The sequence below is a fragment of the Protomyctophum bolini genome (genome assembly GCF_963924005.1).
Source record: "Protomyctophum bolini genome assembly, chromosome: 16".
NCBI lineage: Eukaryota > Metazoa > Chordata > Actinopteri > Myctophiformes > Myctophidae > Protomyctophum > Protomyctophum bolini.
Genome location: NC_137877.1, coordinates 36,936,272 through 36,955,394, shown reverse-complemented (window position 1 = coordinate 36,955,394; position 19,123 = coordinate 36,936,272). Strand labels below are relative to the sequence as shown.

General features: G+C 43.7%; 1 protein-coding gene across 1 annotated transcript; it reads right to left on the bottom strand.

Moving 5' to 3' along the window:
• Positions 1-7,185: 7,185 nt before the first annotated feature.
• Positions 7,186-18,142, bottom strand: LOC308330952 (hemopexin-like; the record flags this gene model as incomplete). The annotated part of the gene is made up of 9 exons (XM_080786018.1): positions 7,186-7,415; positions 8,634-8,781; positions 9,423-9,547; positions 10,614-10,712; positions 11,298-11,513; positions 13,835-13,988; positions 14,383-14,543; positions 17,333-17,355; positions 18,078-18,142. 9 exons carry the CDS (start codon positions 18,140-18,142, stop codon positions 7,186-7,188), a joined length of 1,221 nt encoding a protein of 406 aa, XP_080642144.1.
• Positions 18,143-19,123: the final 981 nt, after the last annotated feature.

Sequence of the window (19,123 nt, the reverse complement as noted above, 5' to 3'; positions counted from 1 at the left end):
CCCGGCTACAGTGAAACTGGTAAACACCCGTCTGTCGGCCTCAGCGGGGGACGACAAACACCCGCCGAGAAAGCACGGGGAGAGAGAGAGAGAGAGAGAGAGAGGGAGGGAGGGATGAGAGAGGAGGAGGAGGAGGCGCAACTATACGAAGGGACACTGCAGACTGTTTTGACTTCTTTGGCATTGTGTCTCTCTTCACATCAGTGTTGCTTTTGGCAGCACATTTTTATTTTAGTTACATATATAGTCTCTTGAATAGGTTTCATTTAGTCACATTTTAGCCACCAGGAATGTCTTAGTCTATAGTTTTAGTCGACTAAATATAAGATTGTTGATTTAGTCGACTGAAATGTAATTTGGCGGGACTGTTTGCCGTCGTATAATGACTGTTTTTACACTTGCAACCAAGTGTAAAATGACTTATACTGGATCTCTTGTCCACTATAGTCCCTTCCTGACATTTTAGTCTAGTTTTTATATTATTATATATTTTATATATTTAGTTATATATTTTGTCTCAGTTTTAGTCTTCATAGCTTAGTTTTCATTTAGTTTTTCTCAGAGAAAAAAAAGGTAGTCGACGAAGATTTTTCGTCTTTAGTTTTAGTCGACGAAATCAACACTGCATGCTTCACATTGCCCCGTGAGTTTGGGGAGGGAGGGAGGGGGGGGGGGCTTCACAAGCAGTTGTAAAATACTCCAGCGTAATTGCCAAGAACAGTTTGGATGGAGGAGAGAGAGAGAGAGAGAAGATGCCTCCCTCCATTGGGGTGTCATTTGGGGGCCTATAGTGCTGTAGCATTTTCATTCAACCTCAAATTTATTTCTTTTAAATGCCAATTTTCTCCAGATCTGTAAATATTTTCCACTATTTTTGAGAGGGCGCTGTTTAGCCCCTCCAATGCCTGGGCTTTTGAAATGATGGTATAGCCGCACGTGACCCACGTCTATGGACCTTTGTTTATAGGGCGCTGACATGACGATGTGAAATGTCATGTGGCCTATATACATATACATCTTGTGACTGCTTTTATACAATTCATTAAAGTTTTGTTTATTCTCGAAAAAAGAGTAATGAAACTCATTTTCAGTGTCGTCAAGTAATATAATATAGAACAAAAACAAAAAAAAACACACACTGCATTATATGTCTCGTAATGTGTATAGTGGCAGTGAATCTGCAATGAATGAAAGTAAACGTTATAGCTTTATCCAAGGCGCTTTACATAGAGTGCATTACATTCACCCATTCACACACACACACACACACACACACACACACACACACACACACACACACACACATTCATACACCGATGGCGGCGGAAACCATGCAAGGCACCACCCAGCACATCAGGAGCAATTAGGGGTCTTGCTCAAGGACACTTCGACACCAACTCTGGGGGATCCCACAGGGTTCGAACTGGTAACCTTGCGGTTGCCATCCAGCCACTATACTCCTGAGTGGGGCAGTGCATGTGACTCTGCCACATACAGTACAGTATACGTGCAGGCTTCTAAAAGTCAAAAATGATGCTTCATTTCAACATTACCATGCATGGGCGCCCCTCACTTTACATCAGTTTGACTTTTTTGTAGTTCTTTTCTGAAATGAGGCCTCTCTTTCTCCCCATAACAGTCTCTGTGGTGTCTTACTGTCTCTGAAGTATAATCTGCACCACCCCCTCACAAACACACACACACACGCGCGCGCACACACACACACACACACACACACACACACACACACACACACACACACACACAGCCCTCTGTTGGGGAAGGGCACCGGTCGGTCCGTTCCTCCTGTGTGCAGGTGCGTCCTGGCTGGACCTTCTTCGTTTTGCATACATTTGCATGCTGTCAAGCGGACCCGCGGCTGACAGCTTCCAGAGCTCTCCGCGCCGCCGTCTTTTTTCCTGGAGCCCGGCCCAGTCCTGTCGGCATGGTTACGCGGTGCCACGTGGCAGGCACACACACACACACATACACACACACACACCCGGGGCCACGGGCGCGCTGAGCGGACGCCTTTGAGAGGACAGGTGTCACCTCCAACAAACGTCCTCCAAATGTCTCAGAGCAAAGCACGGGCAAGTGTGCGTGCGCGTACACGTGCGTGTGTGTGTGTGTGTGTGTGTGTGTGTGTGTGTGTGTGTGTGTGTATGCCGCACCCCTCTGGATATACGCTGTGTCCAACACACACACACACACACACACAACTTCCCCCCTGCCTCCCTCCTGCCAGTAAGCCCCCCCCCCCCCTATTTTATTTCCTTTAAACCCATCAGCTGCAAAACTCTGTCTTGAGGATGGCTGAGGATGTATTCCATGGCTTGTCGAGGGGGTAAACGGCTGTCCACATCAAACAAACACTATTTATTTTACCAGTGCACTGTTGTTGTATAGCCTATACCGTTTAAAACAATACCGTTATGCTTATACTAATGTGTGGTACATGTGTAAGGCCCTTGAAGTCGTACTGTGTCTGTTTTAGTGACACTCCTCGTAGCTCCGTTGTAGTGCTTAGATACGGAAGAAATGAAACGTTGCAATGCGATAATGGAAGCCATCGTTCTCACGATAGTACAAATCTAAATGTTTAAAAAAAAAAAAATCTGCCTAACGATGATGTCACTTGTAGACGGGTTTCTGAACTGCCCACAGCCCTATTTTATCATGAGCATTAGTGAGGAGCAATTATCTGAAGATAAGTTGAAAATGGTGAAGTGGTCCTTTAAGTAAAAAAAAGAAAGAAACTGAGTTCCATCACTGGTGTTGTCATTGTCAAAATCAGTTAATAATCGCGTCACAATCATTTTAACCACTTTTCAACCAGATTGTATATACTTGGCTATTCAAAAGTATATAGCAGACATAATAAGCTTATATAGTGTGGCACGTAGATCTGAATTGAATATAGTCCTAAAGTATATTTTTAAGGGGCGCTTATAATAATTTGGGGGTCCTTATAATATGTCACGAAAACGTTTCAGTTCCAGTGGTGTATGGGAGTGTGGGGGGGGGGGCCTGGGGGGGGTGGCGGGTGTTAAACAGAGGCTGTGGCATCATGTCGATCTTGCTGAAGGGACTGGGTTGTTCTCTCTCTCTCTCCATTGTGTCTCTGCATTGGGGGGGGGGGGCTAATTGTGAGGAACCGTGTGATCTAACCCATTTAGACCTGAGAACACGATTCTATTTCTGAAAAACCTTTCTATATATCAGTGGTGCTCAAACTATTAAAGAAATTACATGTAACTGGCCCACCGACCCCCCCCCCCCCCCCCCCCCCATCTGAAAACATGTTGTTCCAGGACCCCCCCCCCCCCCCCCGCCCCATGCAGAAGCAACGATAAGAGTTATAAAAAAAAAACTAAAATAATATATATTCAAAGTTGTGCGTCAACATTTTCACGATTTGTTTTCGAAAATATAGCAGATCTATATACACAAGCTCGGTGCCGCGCTATACGAGCGTATTGTATAAAGATCTGCTCTTTTTCAATAGCTAAAGTATATAACGTTAATGCTTAATATAAAACACCTGGTTCCAGTCCCCGTCCGTCCGTCCTGAATGATCTAATGAAGCATGCGGTTATCAGAGAGAGAGAGAGAGAGAGAGAGAGAGAGACTGCAGGCCCCTTCATGACGACGACGAGGCTGACGTCAGGTCCATTGCCTCATGAGCACCCTAGAACTGCTGCTGCAATGATGCACACCGGCTATAGGGTCACCAAGGACATGCAGACAGAGGGCTGTATTTTGCGTGTCTTAAGTACCAGGTCTTATTCCCTAACTAAAGACCTGGAGGCGTGATCAATGCTATTTGGCCACTCAGAATAGCCAAATGGCATTGATCACGCCTCCAGGTCTTTAGTTTACTCAAGTTAGGGAATAAGACCTGGTACTTAAGACATGCAAAATACAGCCCAGACAGTCCCCACTGTGAGGCCCCCACAACTTTTAGCATGTGAAAAAGCCATGATTTATTTATTTATGTATTTTTTTTTTTTACACCTATAGAGGTTAATTTTCTAGGGGTGTGTAACGATATATACGGTAACTGCATTTCAAGAATCGAAGTATATATCGAAATGAAAACGGCAACATTGACTTTGTATCGTATCGTAAGAAAAAATAAAAAGAGGGGTTTAATTACTTAGTTTAAAATAATGTCAATGTATTTTCATTAGTTACTGTATCGATTTCAAATCATTGCATCGTATCGTATCGCCATAATGCACCAATATGGTCCATGTATCGCATCGTAAACCATGTATCGTGATACGTATCATATCGCTGTTAAAATCGTTTATACACTTCATTGAATGTTCATGTACTTATTGTGAGATGCCCAGTGAAGTCATGCTAGGTGCGGTATAAAATGAGGGTAGTTTAGCAGGCTAGCATGCACACAGCACACCTGCTGTATAGTGTGACATTAATATTATGGGAAATTGAGTCCCTATATTGTTTACAATGGGGAAGCTGCCTAGCAGCGTGTGGCTGCCTCGTCCGGTCTGTTGTTGTTGTGGTCGGCACTTTGGAATACTTTTCAACACTATACATTATACAACAAGCCATTACACCGTTTTCAAGTGGATTTTCATGACAAGCAACTCAGCCGGCCCGTCGGTTCAGTGGCTGTTCAAAGACGGCTTGAAAGACGACCGTACATTGTCGGCATTCAACCTACACCTTGAGGCCCCGGGCCTAGTTAATCCATTAGTAAAATGTGCCCATCGCTATAGCAAGCGCCTCTAGGCTGTATAGAGCGATGCGATCAGTTTTCATAGCAATCATTTGATGGAGATTATCAATCTCCGTCTCGTGGGCACATGACCGGGCGTGCACTTGAACTTGACGGTGATTTATACGTCATGGGCCCCGATGGTATCCGTGCGTGCCTGTTGCGTCTGCGCGTGTGTGTGTGTGTGTGTGTGTGACATCTGTATAACTCAAGAACCGTTCGCCCCACCGACTTCAAATTCGACACACGCGTTCCACACCCCCACAGGGAGTGCAGTGCCCGGTGTCGAGTCCGTCGGATACACCGTTGTCCAGAACCTCTGCTCGGGCTCTGGACCTGATTACTCCTATACAGTATATCTCCATATATGGAGCTGGCCTGTTCTGACGTCACATGTTGTTCTGACAACTGTATAGACTCCATATTTGGGCATGCCTGACAAAGAACTCCGGGCACAAAAGGGACACAGACATAATAACTGGGTGGGGCATCCATTTCTAACTTGCATCATTCCAAGTAGGCCAGTGCCCAATGGGCACCGCTCTAGTACAGTTAATTTAACAGAGGATTCATGGAGCTTTGAAAATACATCTGGTTTTGACTGCTAGACATTAATAATACATATACTATACACTGTAGATTTAAAGGCCAATATATTATGCCACAGTATAACTAGAAACTGTGCAGTTCACTTCTGCTACCTGTACAGTCATTTAATTTTCAGCCATTTCCACAAATTGTTGTGTTGATAAATGGATGAAAATACCAGTATCTGATGTTGTCCCACCTTTAATCACCTTTAATCAAAGCCAAAGTCGTACGATTTGTCACACATGTTACCGCAGTGAAATGTTGAACTTTTGCTGCACCCATCTTCTTGGAGCGGTGAGCTGCAGCCTTTGGAATCATTTGATTAGTTTATTTGACCCCCCCCCCCCCAATCCAACCCGTTGATGCTGAGTGCCAAGCAGGGAGGCCATTTTTACAGTCTTTGGTATGTCCCGGCCCGGGGATCGAACCCAGTTTCAGGGCGGACACTCTAACCGCAAGGCCACCAAGCAACGTTTGTAGGGAAACCTAACATGTTGCTGTCTCAGGGGAATACGGGCAGCTAACGCACCAGAAGGAGGTTTTGCTTCAGCATGTTTGCAGGTGTATAAAATGGAGTTTCTGTGCCCTCTACTGACAAAAAGATGCTATTGCTTCACTTCTGCTGTTGTCCTATATGCTTTATTTTGTGCACAACTTGGCTCTGTATAAAAACAAACTAAGCTGATTCTAGATCAGTGGTAGGGAGGGGGGGGGGGGGGTGTGACGGTTCCCTATATTACTCTTAGGTTGTCTGGTTTTGGTATATGTTGTGTTTACTCTATAGTAACCTCTGTTTCTGGGGAGCAGAGCTACTAATGATGATCAGCTCACACCTGGGCCCGGGTGTCGATGCCTGCTTCCCCAGTCCTTCCCCAGTTCTGTTCTTTTCATTTGCATCCTGCACCTGCTAAACATAATTCCTCTCAAACGATTTTGAATACAGAATCCAGATGACCATGTTCGTTCCATATTGCTCAAAGTCATTGTTTATTCACACAACGACACAGAAGTAACTAACACTGTGCAAAACTCAGTGAATCACAGAGAAAATATAGGAGCTATATGAGGAGAATCACAGAGATGAATATACCTGAGAACAGAGAACCGTCTCTACAAAGAAGGAAATGAAACGAGCAGAAAATAAACAAATATAGGAATGCAAGGTTGGATTGTCTGGGGAGACCTCTACATTTGATATATACTTGAAAATGGTGTTCAACAACAAGCATCATGTGTCATTTTAGACTTCAGCGTTGGCTGTTAAAAAAGAGCAGATATGCAAGCTCACAGTGCGTCACTTTGTGCCGCGCTGCAAGCTTGTACATCTGCAATTTTTGAACATTTTTGAAAAATCTTGAAAGTGTGAGAACTACTGATTTAGAAGGCCTTTTTTAATATATATATCTAAAATTACACACAAAATTTAACACTGCGAATCTCTGTCTTTGGCCATTCTTTTCAAAATGTTTCAAAATGTGCCATGAGGCACCTTTGGTGTTTCTTTTTTTTTAATGTTTTTTTTTGTGGCGTTCCCCTTTATTTTATATTTCTTATAGAGGTACAGACAGTAGGGTGACAGGAAATGGGGAGAGAGATGGGGGGGGGTGACATAGCCTGGTTTCCAGCCCATAGACCCCGCCCACTCGACTGAGCGCACTGGTTCGCCGGAAGCTCTCAGAGTCTGACAATCAGGCTAGGGGTGACATCATGCAATAAGGGCCGTCGGGATCGGGAGTCGAACCCACTGCCAGACTGGATCACCAGCCAAGGTGTCTGGGACCGCTGAGCCACGACCCCAGGCCACCTTTTGGGTGTTTCTGTTATAATTATGTCAGAGCGTTCGTTCAGTGGTCACAGCCAAAGAGGTCCCGGGAGACCCTGTGCTGCTCGGGCAGGGCCCTGGCGGCGACCATGACCATGGGGCTCGCGAAGTGGTAGTAGTGGTTCCCCCGCACCACCGTCACGCCGTCGGGGCCACACATGGCGTCGTCCACCTCCTTGAAGAGGGCCAGGGGGCGCTCGTTGGTCGGGGCGCGGGGGCTGGCCGTCATGTCTACGTCGTAGATCTGGTTACCTATATAGCATGGTGGTGGAGCAAAGACAGTGTGGTGGAAAAAAGTGCTCAATTGTTTTACTTAAGTAAAAGTGTACCAATACTGCAATTTAGAAGTACTTTAATTAATGATTAGTTTGGCGGGTTGTGGGGCCTGCTGAGTTTAGGAACCCTTGATATAGGACGTTTTTTTTCCTACTTGACTATGCTCTACAAATGTTAGCTTATGTCAGTAGATGTAGATGTGTCATTTCATTTGACTACTCTGATTACCTTCATTGCAAAGACAGCTTGACGACCTGTAAAACACGCCTACTTTGTTGTATACTAATTCCTGATGAAGACCCGGTGTGCGGACTTCCTACCTTCTTCCTATAGGAAGATTCATGCCATGACTTTTTATAATTTATAATTATGATGATTACGTGTCAAATAAGTGAAAGGGGGGGAGCAGTTATCACAATGCATGGAAGGACGCAATATTCTGTAACGACGACATTGCCATTCAAATGTTTCTAATTGCGTATGCTTATCAGAAAGTATGATCTCTCGGGCGGTATAGAGAGCATCGCAGTCCCGCCCCCTTTCATGACGACGCCAGGCCCAGGAAATAATTCCCAATGCATTTTCCCCATAGGCTTTACAAAAAGTATTTATTTAAATACCTTTAAACCTTACCAAATCATGACGACAAACACCATTTTTTGGGCCGAACAAATAATTAGAAAGAAGAAAAAAATGACAGGTTACAATCCTTTTTTGGTTGTTTTTCTTCTTTGTAATTATTTGTTTGTTTGTTGTCGTGATTTGTCACAACTCCAGTTGGCTTTGTACAACGCTTAAAAGGTCTTTTTGAAAAGCCTATGGGGAAAATGCATTGGGAATGATTTCCTGCGGGCCTGGCGTCGACCGTGAAAGGGGGCGGGACTGCAACGCTTTATAAGCAAACGTATGCAGCTCTGTCTTCTTTGGCCCTTCTCCCGACACATCCTCCTCAACAGGCATTCTGAATTCATAATAGAGTGTCTTCTAGGTGAAAGATCATGCCACTGATTGAGAACATTATTTCCACCTGTGCTGATTAGCAAGATCCCCTGCAGCCTGTTGTAGCCTCTGAGTGTGCTGTGTGGGTGTCAGTTTTGCATTAAGAGTCAAGAAGTAACTTAGACCTATGTTGAATGCTCTCCAAGTGTGTTATTTACAAGTCCCAGAATATTACATATTAGACCATGGATTTACCTTTGATGATGTGAACGTGGTTGTCACCCTCGCAGTGGAACGCTGCGTCGATATGGCCCTCGACACCCAGGTCCTCCTTCACCGCTTTGGGGTAACCCTCCAGGAGAGTGTGGGGCTCCGTAAATGTGTAGGCAAACACCTTATCGTCCTGAGGAACAGACGTGGAGCTTATAGCCTGAGAAACGATGTCTGTGTGTCTGTCTCTACACAGCCATGGGTCATCGTCGTCGCCATGCTGGCTTGTTGTGGTGGACATTTTTGGGGTATAATTAAGGGGTTGACGCTGCAGGTAAATAAAATTTTGGGGCATGTGGAGTTTGCTTTCGAGTTGCCCCAAACTGCAAGTGCACATTTGAGCGAGGAGTCTGCTAACACCAGATACTGTATATATATCTAGATCTATAGCTATATAGAGCTATAAACACAACACGAGATCACAACACTGAAAAAAGTGTATCGGGACATCCCTAGTACACATGGAACAAAATGGTCCATTTGGTTCCATTTATACACTCTCAGAGTTATATGGGGGTCCTTGCAAATAAAGCTTTCGAGAACCACTAGTACTAGTGCACTCCTAATGTGTCAATTATACAAGCCAAGTAGGAAACAATCCAATTTTCCAAGAAGAAATTAATTCCTGTACACCCTTACTAATTATCTCTGCAGTCACTGTCTATTGCATTCATTTATTGAAGAAGTTCAATCCCCTTTTAGTTTTTTCTTTGGGGGTATTTACATGTGAACACCACTGATGCATGCATATGTACATACGCTTCATTAGCTTACCTTGATCAAGTACAGGTGGTGGTCATAGGAGAAGATGGTATCAACGTCACTGTGCACCTCCTTGAAGGCACTCTCAATGGTGTCGGACTCAAACTCTGAGTGGTTCTTGAATAGATAGTGGTGGCCTGAGAGACACATAGTATAATTATGGTCCTTCTTATCCACTTATTACAGGTGAAAAGAGTACATTTAAAAGTATACATTTAAACTGCGAGAGACCAGTGTGAAACTTGAGGTTTGGTGTTCATTCATAGTCCTGGGAATCACCATGGCCTCTACTAGTATAGTATGAAGTTTAGTTTAAAGGTATATTCAGTGATTTCACATAATTCAAATATCACTTTGTTTTGTTTTGTTGTGATAATCCTCCATACTATAGTGTGCTGAGGTATGTTCCTCCCTATACCCAGTTAACCCCTGGGGTAAAAAAAAAAAGTAGGTCCTTCCGCTAATCATGCCGTGTGGTGGCGGGTCTTGGTGTCCGTGCTGTTGGCCTGTTGTCGCGTGTAGTCACTGTAGTGCGTGCATGTGCACATCTTGTTACCGGGGCGGACCGATTGGTTTTCCAATTCACCCAAATCACTGAATGCTCTTTTAACAAAGCATAACATATCCCTGCCTTCAATTTGTAAAACAACCACACATCGACGAGAAGGAACCTTTTTGTGACGATAGACTGTCACTATAGCCTGAGCCTCTACTGTAGATGACTAGTCGTTTTAAACTTTAGACTGACTTGTGGACCATGGAGCCTAGTATAACAGCTACTGTTAGGCATGTTTTGAAAAACGTTCATTTTTAGCCGTTTTTATCGCATTTTTAGATGCACGTCTATTGCTCAGTGGGATGGCCATGAATGAACATGTAACGGCTTAGATAGAGAGAAATAGTATTGGTTCAATGGTTGTGCGCTCTCGCTTGCCTTGTTGACTTTTCAGACGGGCTGCTATCTATAGAGGGTATGCGCATGCTTAAAGTGAATGGCACATCGAGTGGCAAAGCAACATGCAAAGTGAGTTTAACATTGTTTAATGTCGTTTAATGCAATCAGATATAGGACTTTTCTGTGTGGATGTATGGGCTGTCAAGGCCAGAAAGTAGTCTTTCGACACTCTGTAGGCGTTCCTGCATAACTTCCTGGTTTGATGATGATGTCACGCGCCTACCCTCTATAGTCTGGTCTTGTCTCACCTCTTAAGGCCAACAGGCTCGTCCCAGAATCGTCCGATACGATGGCGTCCAGGGTCACACGACTGCAGCGCTCTCTCTCCACGTGGTTAGTGTCATTTCCTGGAGAATATATATGCATCGGCTTCTGAGGTCAATGTTATACAATGTTACAATGTGATGCATAACATGCGTGCGTGTGTGTGTACTGTGCATGCATGCATGCAACCCAGATTCGGCACAAACAAGGGACTAAATTAATTTCGCTCCTATGCCACCAAAATGTGGAACGCCCTACAGTACCAACAGTCATTAAGACATCCCAAATCCCTTGACTCCTTCAAAACTTCTCTCAAAGGGCAACTATGGACGGCTGCAATTCGAAACTCGCCCCCGTAAAATCTGAATCCCACCCCTTTTTCCCCTCACTGTATATAGTATGTTTTCTCTCCCTTTTTACTGTACCTCCTCTATGATGATTTCCTGTTTTTGGCTATATAGAAGTGTGTATTCGTACGTCTCTAAAATGTTTTGATGAATTGAAAATGGTGGGCCCTGGACACAGTTTTTTGTAATGAGTTGTACTTGAAATGTACCCTCAATCAATCTTTCAATCAATCAATCAAAAGCACATAACTGTTGAGGCGTTTGAGGTTTGATTTCGACAATTACAAGCATGCGTGACACAACATCTTGTCAACACTTTACCGTATGTGGGACACTCCGCGAAGTAGTCATGGATCTCTTTGCCCTGGTGTTTGCTGTCCACGGCACCCGTCTTGGGGTCGAACTTGGTGAAACGGTGTCCGTGGAAGCAGTAATAGTGGTCATGGAAGCGGAAAGCAGACGTGCATTTTGGCAGGGCTGTCCAATGCTCCTCGTGGACCTCCTTTGTCTCGAGGTGGAAGTCCCACTCGGTGTCACCTTCATTGATAAAAGACAATGTATAAGTACAATAGCATATAGTAGTATATAGTTATTTATTTGACAGCTGCAATGAGCCTATAGAATCGTAAGGAATTTGAGCAGCCTATAGCCTGCCCTACATCAGAGCACACACTCTATCTGAATGAGGGAGAGGATTTAGGCCCTCATTTATCAACCGTGCGTACGCCAAAATATGGGTGCACGCCGAAATTACCGAAATTTTTGACATTTACCATTTCCGCCAAAGCTTGAAATTGAACGTGACAACGTTCAATTTCCACGTTTGCTCCTCAGCTGGCGTACGCATGTTTTTCTGTCGCAGAACGGCGGAGCAGCATTGTTTGACCAGCTGAGAGGCTGCCAAAGGCATCGAAACATATGTATTCACTCCTAAAATGTTAATATAAAACTGTATGTATATGGGCTACATGTAAAAAAAGAAAAAGAAAAAGGAATGGACCTACAAGATGTGTCTTTGTGTCATATTAAATTTATAGGAGCTTTCCAACTTTACAATTAAAATCGCACTTAATTTAAGCCATTTAAACAGTGTTTTGCATGAGCGCATATACATACGAGGATTTGGGCTGTCTGTGCTGGAATATTTCCATGACGTTGGAAAGTATAGCCTATAGTGCAGTGCTGCCTGCAGCTGCGGAGAGTCCCAACATGCATGGGTAGCCTATATACTGTAGCCTAATCTACAGCAGGCCAATGTCTTTCTGGAGTTACGGTATGTGCAATCTCCTCCTCGTTTAATAAACCCGACGCGTCGCTCGAATGCCAAATGTACCGTGCCAGCGCAAGTGGGAACCGCATCGGAGATGTAGGCTACCCAGCCAGCCCACCACCACCACTCCACCAGTGCCAGCCACATGGGCTACGGTTTTAGCTGCACATTCATGATTCATATATTGACAGTTGAGTTGACAGCCTATCCACTGCAGCGACTAGCGACTGCGAGGCAATCTAAATAGACTGTCGAACGTGCATGGTCAGTTGATCACGGTGTCACGGACAGACAGACAGGACAGGACAGGATCGAGGAGCAGCACCTATGCAAAACAGCAGCGTGTGTGTGTGTGTGTGTGTGTGTGTGCGCGCGCGCGCGCCTATTTTTTATTTAATTCATGGTTCACAGGTTCAGGTTTTCGTTCACTAATAGATCTTGTTGTATATTAAATTAAAAATACTTTAAGAATTTAATATAACTGTACAACTAACAACACACAGTGACAGTTGCTTGCAAATTGCGATATGTGCGTGCGTGCGGGGGGGTGAGGTGGGCAGCAAGGGGGAAGCGAAGCGAGAGGAGAAACAGACCTACAGCTTTATTTATTTAAGATACAACAAGTTGCAAGTTGCGTGTGCGTGCGTGCGTCTGTGTGTGTATGAGAGGCGGGCAGCAGCAAGGCACGGGAGAAACCTATTTCTTCATGTTACGTTGTCATGGATTCAGGAAACGTATTGCCGTTTTCATGTCGCAAAAACGAGGGCGAGGCTTGATTTCATAGGGCGTGCCAGATAGATTTCAGCCGTCACATTTATTAACGTCAGAACGAAATTAAGGAAGAATCAGCTGTTTGCGATCACTTTATAAATGCCGTGGCGACGTGGGTGTACTACGAAACCTGCACTCGAATCTGTGGCAGATTTTACACTCGATTGATAAATGAGGGCCTTAGTGTTTTTTTTTTTACGTAAAGCATTTCCTGCACTATACAAAATCATCAAACTACTTAATTAATTTTAATTTTTAATGTGAGCCTGTTGTCCATTGCAGAGTTAAATATACATGAGCCTGATTTACATGCAGAGTGGGAAACCACACGCATGTTGCTACCAATTTTAATGTCCCAATTTTTTTTGGGGGGCCCATATTTATTTGGTCTTATAGAGCCAATGGGTGTTGACATACTGATATACTCAGCTTTGTCTATTGTGTTTATAACATTTTTCTATTTTTCTACTTTCAATACACTTACAGTACTAAAATCATATTGATTACCATGTATATCTGTGCACTAACTTTGATCATGTGAAGAAATGTTTGCCAATCATATTTTTGTTTGCTATTCATGTTTCTAATCACCTGTAATAATTGGAGCCACCCCACAACACCAGATGGGGCCGATGGCTATTTTTGTCCACACTCTGTATGAAAATGAATCATTTCCTGTTCATCTCATTCATACTTGATGAAGACCAATACCGGTCGAAACGCTGTACGTCCTGCCTGCTGTGATTGGGAATAAATACTTGGAGCATTACAAAGTGAGTTGCGAGCCCTTGCTTTTGTGGCATGCTGCTATACCAACCCTTGAAGAAGATGACAGAGTCTTCGTCACAGTCTGGCTTGGGGCACTCCACAGCAGCGTCCAGATCACCAGGGACCCCAGGGAAGACCTCGGCGATGGGCTTGGGGAAGCCCTTCACGAGCTCCTGGCCATCGTATTGGAACACCTGGTCATGCTGCAGTGCATCATATGGTATCAGAATCACTATCAAGCTGAACATTCTCTGCATATAACTTCATGCATTATAGTAAAAGAGTTGAGAGTATATAGTAAACAAGTAAAGTATACAATATGGACATTGGACAATATACTAGTACTCCTCTGTATTGTCACCCATACAATTTAACGTTCAATTTATGAGATTAATAGTCGTTAGATGAGCAATGACACTTTGCCATATTGCTGATTTTCTATTTAAAATCTTTTTACAATCACCTGCATAAGAGCAGACATTAGGATTAGGAGATGCACCAACATGACACATTAATATAGCATTAGACAGGTTGCAGTGTGCAGTGTTCACGTCCCTGTTACTGAAGGGGGGAAGAATTAAAGGGGAGCACTCTCACCAGGAACAGGTACGTGTGGTGCTCCTCTTCGCCCGCCTCTCCTTTGTGAGGCAGACTGACGGCGGCGTCCACGTGGTCCAGGTGGTGGTGTTCGTCCAGCTCGTGGAAGGTCTCGTTGGCCTTCTCCACCTTGCCATGGAAACCCTTCCAGAGATGCTCGTCTGTATAGCCGCCGGACACGTACACACACAAGCAGTATGGTGGAAAAAGTATTGTTTTACTTAAGTAAAAGTATACCAATAATGCATTTTAGAAGTACTTCGTTACAAGTAAAAGTACAGAGTTGAAAATGTACTTGAGTAAAAGTACAAATGTATTGGCATCAAAATGTACTTAAAGTACTAAAAGTAAAAGTACTCATATTGCAGGATGTCCCATTTCACAAGTTCAAAATGTGTACAAAATCTATTGAAAATAGACGATCTATACAAGCTCACAATGCGACGCATTGTGAGCTTGTAGTGAGCTTGTGAGCTTGTAGATATATTCCATGCACCCATTGTGAAAATAATCGAGGAAAGGAACTCGGCAGAGGTTTAAAGGGATTGTGATTTGTATTTTTCTTTTAGGGTTTCTGAGCTCAGTTGCACCCAAAATACCTGGACTTTTAACATTCAGTAGATTTTCGGTGGTCTGGGGTTTTCTGGCTCAGAAAAGTGCTCTGATCCCAAATTATGTCAATGGGATTTGCCAGCAGATGTCACTGTTTTCACCGTTTTGCCTGTTTTCATTGCAGCTCAAAAGGCTTCCCCCAGACCACAGAAAATCGCCATTCTACAGGTTGACAAAAGTGTTCTTTTAGTTTTTCCAGTGTTTTGGGCACTTTACCTTTGAAAAACAATGGGTGTCCCTCATTATCCACGGTTGCAGCCTCCATCTCTACATCGTGACAGCGGTCAAGATGATGGTCAGAATGTGCCGGATCCGCATGATGTGCTTTATCACCGTCATGATGATGACCTACACAAACACACAGCTGTATCAATGTCATGATGATGACCTACACAAACACACAGCTGTATCACCGTCATGATGATGACCTACACAAACACACAGCTGTATCACCGTCATGATGATGATCTACACAAACACACAGCTGTATCACCGTCATGATGATGACCTACACAAACACACAGCTTTATCACCGTCATGATGATGACCTACACAAACACACAGCTGTATCTCCGTCATGATGATGACCTACACAAACACACAGCTGTATCACCGTCATGATGATGACCTACACAAACACACAGCTGTATCTCCGTCATGATGATGACCTACACAAACACACAGCTGTATCACCGTTATGATGATGACCTACACAAACACACAGCTGTATCACCGTCATGATGATGACCTACACAAACACACAGCTGTATCTCCGTCATGATGATGACCTACACAAACACACAGCTGTATCACCGTTATGATGATGACCTACACAAACACACAGCTGTATCACCGTCATGATGATGACCTACACAAACACACAGCTGTATCACCGTTATGATGATGACCTACACAAACACACAGCTGTATCAACGTTATGATGATGACCTACACAAACACACAGCTGTATCACCGTCATGATGATGACCTACACAAACACACAGCTGTATCACCGTTATGATGATGACCTACACAAACACACAGCTGTATCAACGTTATGATGATGACCTACACAAACACACAGCTGTATCACCGTCATGATGATGACCTACACAAACACACAGCTGTATCACCGTTATGATGATGACCTACACAAACACACAGCTGTATCAACGTTATGATGATGACCTACACAAACACACAGCTGTATCACCGTCATGATGATGACCTACACAAACACACAGCTGTATCACCGTTATGATGATGACCTACACAAACACACAGCTGTATCACCGTCATGATGATGACCTACACAAACACACAGCTGTATCACCGTCATGATGATGGCCTACACAAACACACAGCTGTATCACCGTCATGATGACCTACACAAACACACAGCTGTATCACCGTCATGATGATGGCCTACACAAACACACCACAGCTGCATTCAACGTCATGATGATGACCTACACAAACACACAGCTGTATCACCGTCATGATGACCTACACAAACACACAGCTGTATCACCGTCATGATGATGGCCTACACAAACACACCACAGCTGCAGTCAACGATGGGAGATATTATGGAGCACCAGGAGCAGTGGTGGGAAAAGTAATTGTTTTACTTAAGTAAAAGTACCAATACTGCAATTTAGAAGTACTTCGTTACAAGTGAAAGTACGGAATTGAAAATGTATGTACTGTTGTGACGAAAAGAGAGTTGAGCCAGAAGGCAAAGCTATCTGTCTACCGAGCAATCTTCGTTCCTACTCTCACCTATGGCCATGAAGTGTGGGTCATGGCCGAAAGAATAAGGTCGCGAATACAAGCGGCCGAAATTAGTTTTTGAGGTGGCTGGCATCTCCCTTGGAGATAGGGTGAGAAGTTCAGTCACACGAGAGAGACTCGGAGTAGAACCGCTGCTCCTTCACCTAGAAAGGAATCAGCTGAGGTGGTTCGGGCATCTGTTTAGGATGCCTCGACGCACGTCCCACTGGGAGGAGACCCCCGGGGCAGAGCAAGGCGCAGTTGGAGGAAACACGTCGACTCACTGGCCTTGGAACGTTTCGGAATCCCCCCAGGAGGAAGTCACTAATGTTGCTCTGGAGAGGGAAAGTCTGGCGCTCTCTGGTGGAGCTGTTGCCCCCGCGACCCGACTACGGATAAGCGGTTGAAGATGGATGGATGGTTCTGCTGCCAATGCTTTTCAATGGGACTGGGAGTGGTTTCTTTGCCATTCGCGTATTTCCGTAGGTAGAATTAAATTTTGTGTGAACGTGCTCTAAAGGCCATTGTTGTTACTCAGCGTTGGACACTTCTTTTGCAAACTCACCATGGCCATCCCCTTCGTGGTGCCTGCAGGATGAGTGGAGAGAAAGGAAAGAAGGAAATTTTTGCGTTGTAGTAAAACATTTTTTTCTTTATTTGTCGTATCGGCAACTTACAAGTAGTGAGAATAGCTCTAACAAGCTAACAACGTGTTGTGATGTGTGACTATAGTTGTGAGCTTGTAGATATATTTTCGCCATTCTTTTTAAATGCTTGAAAACCAATTGACTGCATTAACACGTATTGCATTTGGTGTGGCTCCTTCTAATCCTCTGAGTAGAGACATTAATGGTTTCCTTGATGAAGAGGGCTATGTGACAGTATGTTGACTTTGACAGCAAACTTTGATCGTATAGTCTTAGTCTTTTGAATTGTTTTCAAATAGCAGATTGTTGATCCGCTATTTTCAACATGCGACCAAGTGTAAAATGACCTATACTGGATTATCTTGTCCACTATAGTCCCTTCCAAACATTTTAGTCTAGATTTTATCATTTGTTGACGAAATTGTCAATAAATGTATAGTCATTATACCATGCCATATACCATACCGCCTTTATTTATATAGCACGTTTAAAAACCACAACGTTGCACCGCAAAGTGCTTTACAGTAAAAGATTAAAAACACAACTTCCGTTTAGTTTTCTTCAGCGAAAAAAAACAACAACATTTCTTTGTCATAGTTTGAGTCGACGAAAACAACCCGGCTATGTGTAGTAATGATGTCCATGCTATTAGGCTATACTTACGGGGCAGCGTGGCAGAGTGCTGCGGCCAGGCACAGACACATGAGGGTCCAGGAGAGCAGCTGCATGGTGGTGACCAAGGGGGTGAGATCAGACCTGGGTGGGTATAGAAGAGAGATACTGCAGCTATAATAGTCTTTATACTCTACCCTGTATATGTGGGATGTGTCACGTAGGTGCAGGGCATTAGGGCAGATGGGGGTACGTGACAGTATGCACTTCTTTGCATGTGTGCACGCCCACGTGTGTGCAAAAAGACAACACAGACCGTCTACCCTTTATCGTGTGTGTGTGTGTGTGTGTGTGTGTGTGTGTGTGTGTGTGTGTGTGTGTGTGTGTGTGTGTGTGTGTGCGTGTGTGTGTGCGTGTGTGTGTGTGTGTGTAAACATCTGCACACCTGCACCATGACCTTATCTCACTCTAAAAAGAACGCATTGAACCAACTCAAATAAATATAGACTGCTGACCATCGCATCTAATGAATTTGAACATTAACCCATTAAGACCTCATGACAGATTATATACAAAATGTCTTCTAAATCCTTTTTAGAAAAAAACCTATACGTTGCTATAATAATATCAAACCTTTTTCATGTCCAAGGAGGGACCCCCCAGTACGATATGAAAATATTTTCTTCCAGCAACCCCCAGAAGCAAAGGTTTGAGATTTGAGTTGGTTTGGTGGTTCTAATGCTGTTATTTATTTATTTTTTCACAGAAGAAAACTAAATTAAATGAAAACTAAGGTATGATGAACTAAAACCAACACATTCCAGGTGACTAAAATGTGACTAAAACTAAAGGAAAACTATTCAAAACTATTCATAATATAGCAGTTCATAATGTAGCCTAATGAATCACCTTAACGTAATACAAGCTCGTAATGTAATAATAAGCTGATAATATCACAAAATCTTGAGCGCATAACATAATAACAGATGTTTGCACAATGTCTTTTTTTTCCATTTGATTCACAAAGTGCTACAGCGTTTAAAAGCAAAAGGCACAAAAATAACACTGCAATTATATTGTAGCATAATGGCCGGTAG